At 39.5% G+C, this 4,272-nt stretch overlaps 1 protein-coding gene across 1 annotated transcript; it reads right to left on the minus strand.

Annotated features, from left to right (window-relative positions):
- Positions 1-210: 210 nt before the first annotated feature.
- etfbkmt (electron transfer flavoprotein subunit beta lysine methyltransferase) lies at positions 211-3,672 on the minus strand. Its single transcript, XM_082542220.1, has 3 exons — positions 3,105-3,672; positions 1,599-1,729; positions 211-591 (listed from the first exon to the last, which is right to left on the minus strand). Exons 1-3 carry the CDS (start codon positions 3,398-3,400, stop codon positions 242-244), a joined length of 777 nt encoding a protein of 258 aa, XP_082398346.1. The 5' UTR covers positions 3,401-3,672; the 3' UTR covers positions 211-241.
- Positions 3,673-4,272: the final 600 nt, after the last annotated feature.

The following is a 4,272-nucleotide window of genomic DNA, read 5'->3' on the forward strand; positions in this document are numbered from 1 at the left end:
TGTAACTTACATGCATTTAAAAATTGTGATCAAGTTAACAATACACTAAAATTATGAATAACTTTAAGCTTGTATTCCCTTCCACTTCTGTTTCTTCTTTTCAATGAAGACTTTTCATGACCCAGAGTAAACAGTAACTGCGTAGAAGTCACAAAACATCTTCACATTTCAATTCAGGGGAGTATTTTTGATACAATAATTAGGCAGAGATTAATACATCACAGATGCTACGATTTATTTGTTACAGTTCAGGACGGTAGCACCAAACAGTGCTGAAAGTTAGACCATAGTTCTCCTCTCTAACAGACTCAGGCAGCTCAAACTGGGCAAGCTGATGCAACAGCTGTCGGATGCTGTGACTCTCAAATTGGGCTCTGCCGGGATCTCCGATAAGTACTTTAGTGCCATGGACTCTGACACAGCTGTCCAACCAGCTGTGAAGGTGAGTGGCGAGGGCCTCATCGTAGAACATGTCACCTAAGAGGATCAGGCTGAAGGCGTCGGGTTCTGAACCAATCATGTTTGTCGTCAGACAAACAGGTGGTTCCAGCCCGTTCAGCTCACAGTTCATTTGGGTCGCAACAGCTGCAACTGTAACACAAACCAGTAGATTTAAGGCTTCTACTGCAAGATATGGTAAAATACTATAACAGCTTCAATAGTATTTAAAAATAACTATTTTGTTAATGTTATCCTCCTTTTTGGCATCATCTATTAGCCTTTTTTTTTTTTTACTTTAAATGCCAGTAGTAGTGCAAATGTATCACCACCAATAATTCTAGACAACACACAGGAAAAAGTATTAATTTCTTTCAGATAATGCAAAAAGCTACAGCAAAAATGCAAAACTGGACATAAATCATAATTTAAAATAATCTAGAGTCAGAATGACTTTTGAAATTGGTCATACATGTGGATGTCTAGAGGGTGTCAATGGAAAATTGTACTTAGTAGTCAGTATAGTCTTTTAATGATATAAGTTTGCATATGGTAGAATACTGCATGTAATCATTTGTGTTTAGAAGTATATAGTTGGTGGCATATTGAAAGAATGTCTCATCCTAGGAGGTCTGTAACATTCCAGGGTGTTCTGGCGTTCACCCCCACATCCTAGGAGCATGGGAGAGGTCGTACCGTGTCTTATTGTTTTACGGTAGGATTAACGTAGCTATATCTGTTCTAGTCTAAGTGCTTTTTGTTTAGATGAACTGCTGGACTTCCAGTCCAGCAGGTTTAGGGAAGTCGTTTATGGGGTCACACACACACACACACACACACACACAAGCACCCACTGAAGTATAAATAAAGAACGGGGCAGTTTCTCAGTGCGAGTCTCAGTTCTGGAGGCTGCCCTTGCTAGCAAGAAATTCTGCGTGTTTCTCTTCTCTGATTCTCTACTGAAGAAGTGTTTTAGAGTACATCTCTTAACAGAGGGATAAAGTGTATGTCCTTGCAAAGCGTAAAAAATACACATGTGAACCATTTTAACAACAAACCTACTTTCTCATAATTCCTGCTTTTTTATTTAACAGTTCAGAAACATTCAGCAACAATAACAGATTATGTGAACACATAAATAAATACACACAAATGCGTACCAGTGTCAACGTCATTAGCTACTACGTGAGCAGCACCACGCAGTGTTGCAGCAATGGCAGAGGCTCCACAGCCGCTCCCCAGATCCAGGACTGTCTGATTCCGGCACACCTCAGGGTTATCTAAGATATACCTTTAATAGGAAGTCATTAAAGAAAAACAAACGATTTGTTATCAGAAATTGCTGGACATCAAAAACTACACTAGCTAGCGCTTTATTAGGTGTACCTTCTTTGTAGTCTATATTGTGATGACAGTATCATAAAGTTGCTGTAGATTTGTCAGCTGCAAACACATGACGTGTGTGGGAATAAAGAAAATATTTTACTGCTACACATAGCTTTCATCATTATCATTGCATTAAAACGTTCATTAAGAGCTACTGGCATTAGATTAAAACTTATATTAAAGGTGCGGCTATAATAATTTTATACACACATTGCAGGTTGTGCTCATGAAAGAGTTGATGCTCAGTCTATTTAAAGGTCTTAAGTTTCGTTTGGCGCGATGTCCTGACGATCCATGGTGTAAGTGACTTGGAGCAACAGAAGGTTAACAAGCCTACACGCTTACAAACATAAATGCTTTTAAAGAAAGGCCAGGCCAAAGGCCTGGAATTCATTTTGCTTCTAACTGCATTTGAGTTTGCCTAGTAACAGGTGACAGAAGAAGAGTCGAGAAGGTTGCAAACCCTCAAGGACCATCTGGAGGGTGAAACAAATTGCCATGTATGGAAGAATGTGATAGAAAGAGGAACTTCTTTGTCTGTTTTTATCTTTTTAAATTGACCATTTACTGTAACTGATGCATGTCATATTCTTGTTAATGCATGACGGAGCGGAACCCTGATGTCTTAAAAGCATTCTGAAGTGTATTTTTGGGTGAAGATCTATGCTGTGTTGCAGTGTACATACATAATACTCATCTGACAGGAGTGCCACCTGGTGTGGTCTTCTGCCGCTGAGTGTTCAGCAATGCTCTTCTGCATATGCCAGAAAGTTTATTCTGTTCTGTTAGAAATAAAATTTTTAATAAAGTTTCTTTTTAACATGAATTTCAATGTATGGTTATAATAGAGTTGGTACACTCGTTATTAGAAAATTGCAAGTATTTAACGCCATGGTGTGAAGGGTTGGGCGTTGAAGGTAGACTGGTACACACTAACACTAATACAGATCACAATCAGAGAGAACCTGCCTTAGGAATGGATGGCAGTTATGGTAGGATGGTGTTTCTGTGCTGGCGATGGCACAGAAACTGTAAGGTTAAAGCTGACACCAACGTAGAGGAAAACATATAGATATAAAACATGTCAGGTAACAACTGTAGAGGTATGCGGAAGGCCCATGAAGCTTGGTTTGAACTTCAGCAGGTCGTCTTGACCACGTCTACATGCCTAAATGCTCTGAGTTGCAGCCATGTGAATGCATTATTAGATATCTGTGTTAACGAGCAGTTTAAGACGTGTACCTAATAAAGTGACCGGTTAGCCATGGTTGTCATCTTACCTCGACAGTGCCTGTCCCCCTGGCCAGTATATAGCCCAGTAGGGGTCATCAAAGGGCCATAACTCCGGTCTCTCTCGCCAGAATCTGCATCGGGGGGTGAATAACCTCAGCCTGATCTCAGGAGTCAGGCTCTGCTCTCCTGTTATCTCCGTGTTTTCTATAATAAACTTCCTGATGTGCTCAGCAGATGGGCAGACATTTGAGAGGTATCTGTGTCCTTGTGTCTGCGTAAACACTTTGTAAATAAGTTTACCATGGCGGCTGCATTGCAGGGGCATTAAAAGCGCTGCTGACATTATAACAAAGCAGAGATAAAAGCAGCTAGACTAACGTTAGCGGGGCTTTCAGTCCCATTAGCCTCATAACTGCATTTTTGGAGAGGCTTTTACTATTTCTCGTTGAAGCTAACAGTTGTATCCTGTTATTTGTAAAGCGTGACTCTTCAAAACCTTACAATGGTGCAACAATCAAGTTAACAAGGTTAACAGATAACACGATTCTTGCTGCTTCCCACACGAATGCAAAACAAGGTCGGACGAAGCTTCCTTCGACCGTCTGGAAACAACACACAGACTCTCGGTTCCGTTCAAAACAATTCCTACCAGTGGTTTATATGCAGTATTAATGTAATTTTAGCTAATGATGGGCGTGCATTTATTATCTGTTTATGGGATATATAGTGTTTTTCTCTCTCAGTCAGTGTAATTGGGTTTGTGGACACGCTATTCCAAGTAATACATACCTCCCCTGTCAGAGCATATTAAAGTACAAAAGTGCAACTTGACCAAATTAATTTTAAAACAGTAAAACATAATTAGAACATATATATGGGTGGGAAAACCGTGATTGTATTGAACAATTACAGGTTTCTGCTCATTATTAATGTTTCCTTTTTTTAATTGAATTAGAAATTGAACAGATTCATGTTGGTCTATGTAACTCAACTTCACTGATCCTATTTTACCTACTGATAAAAGGCCTATTTTTTACCAGTTTATACAGCTCATAAGGGACAGTTTTGCAGTTTTTCTTTCACCTGATGCATGCATATTATGTCTCTCTGTCCATCTTAGGCAGACATATCACAGCTATTACTTTTGTTCCTACTGGATTTAGAATAAACTTTAGATCAGGGAACATTTCCTGATTAGGATGCAATTCTAGGTGG

The sequence above is a fragment of the Aulonocara stuartgranti genome, assembly GCF_965226115.1.
Source record: "Aulonocara stuartgranti genome assembly, chromosome: 7".
Taxonomy (NCBI): domain Eukaryota; kingdom Metazoa; phylum Chordata; class Actinopteri; order Cichliformes; family Cichlidae; genus Aulonocara; species Aulonocara stuartgranti.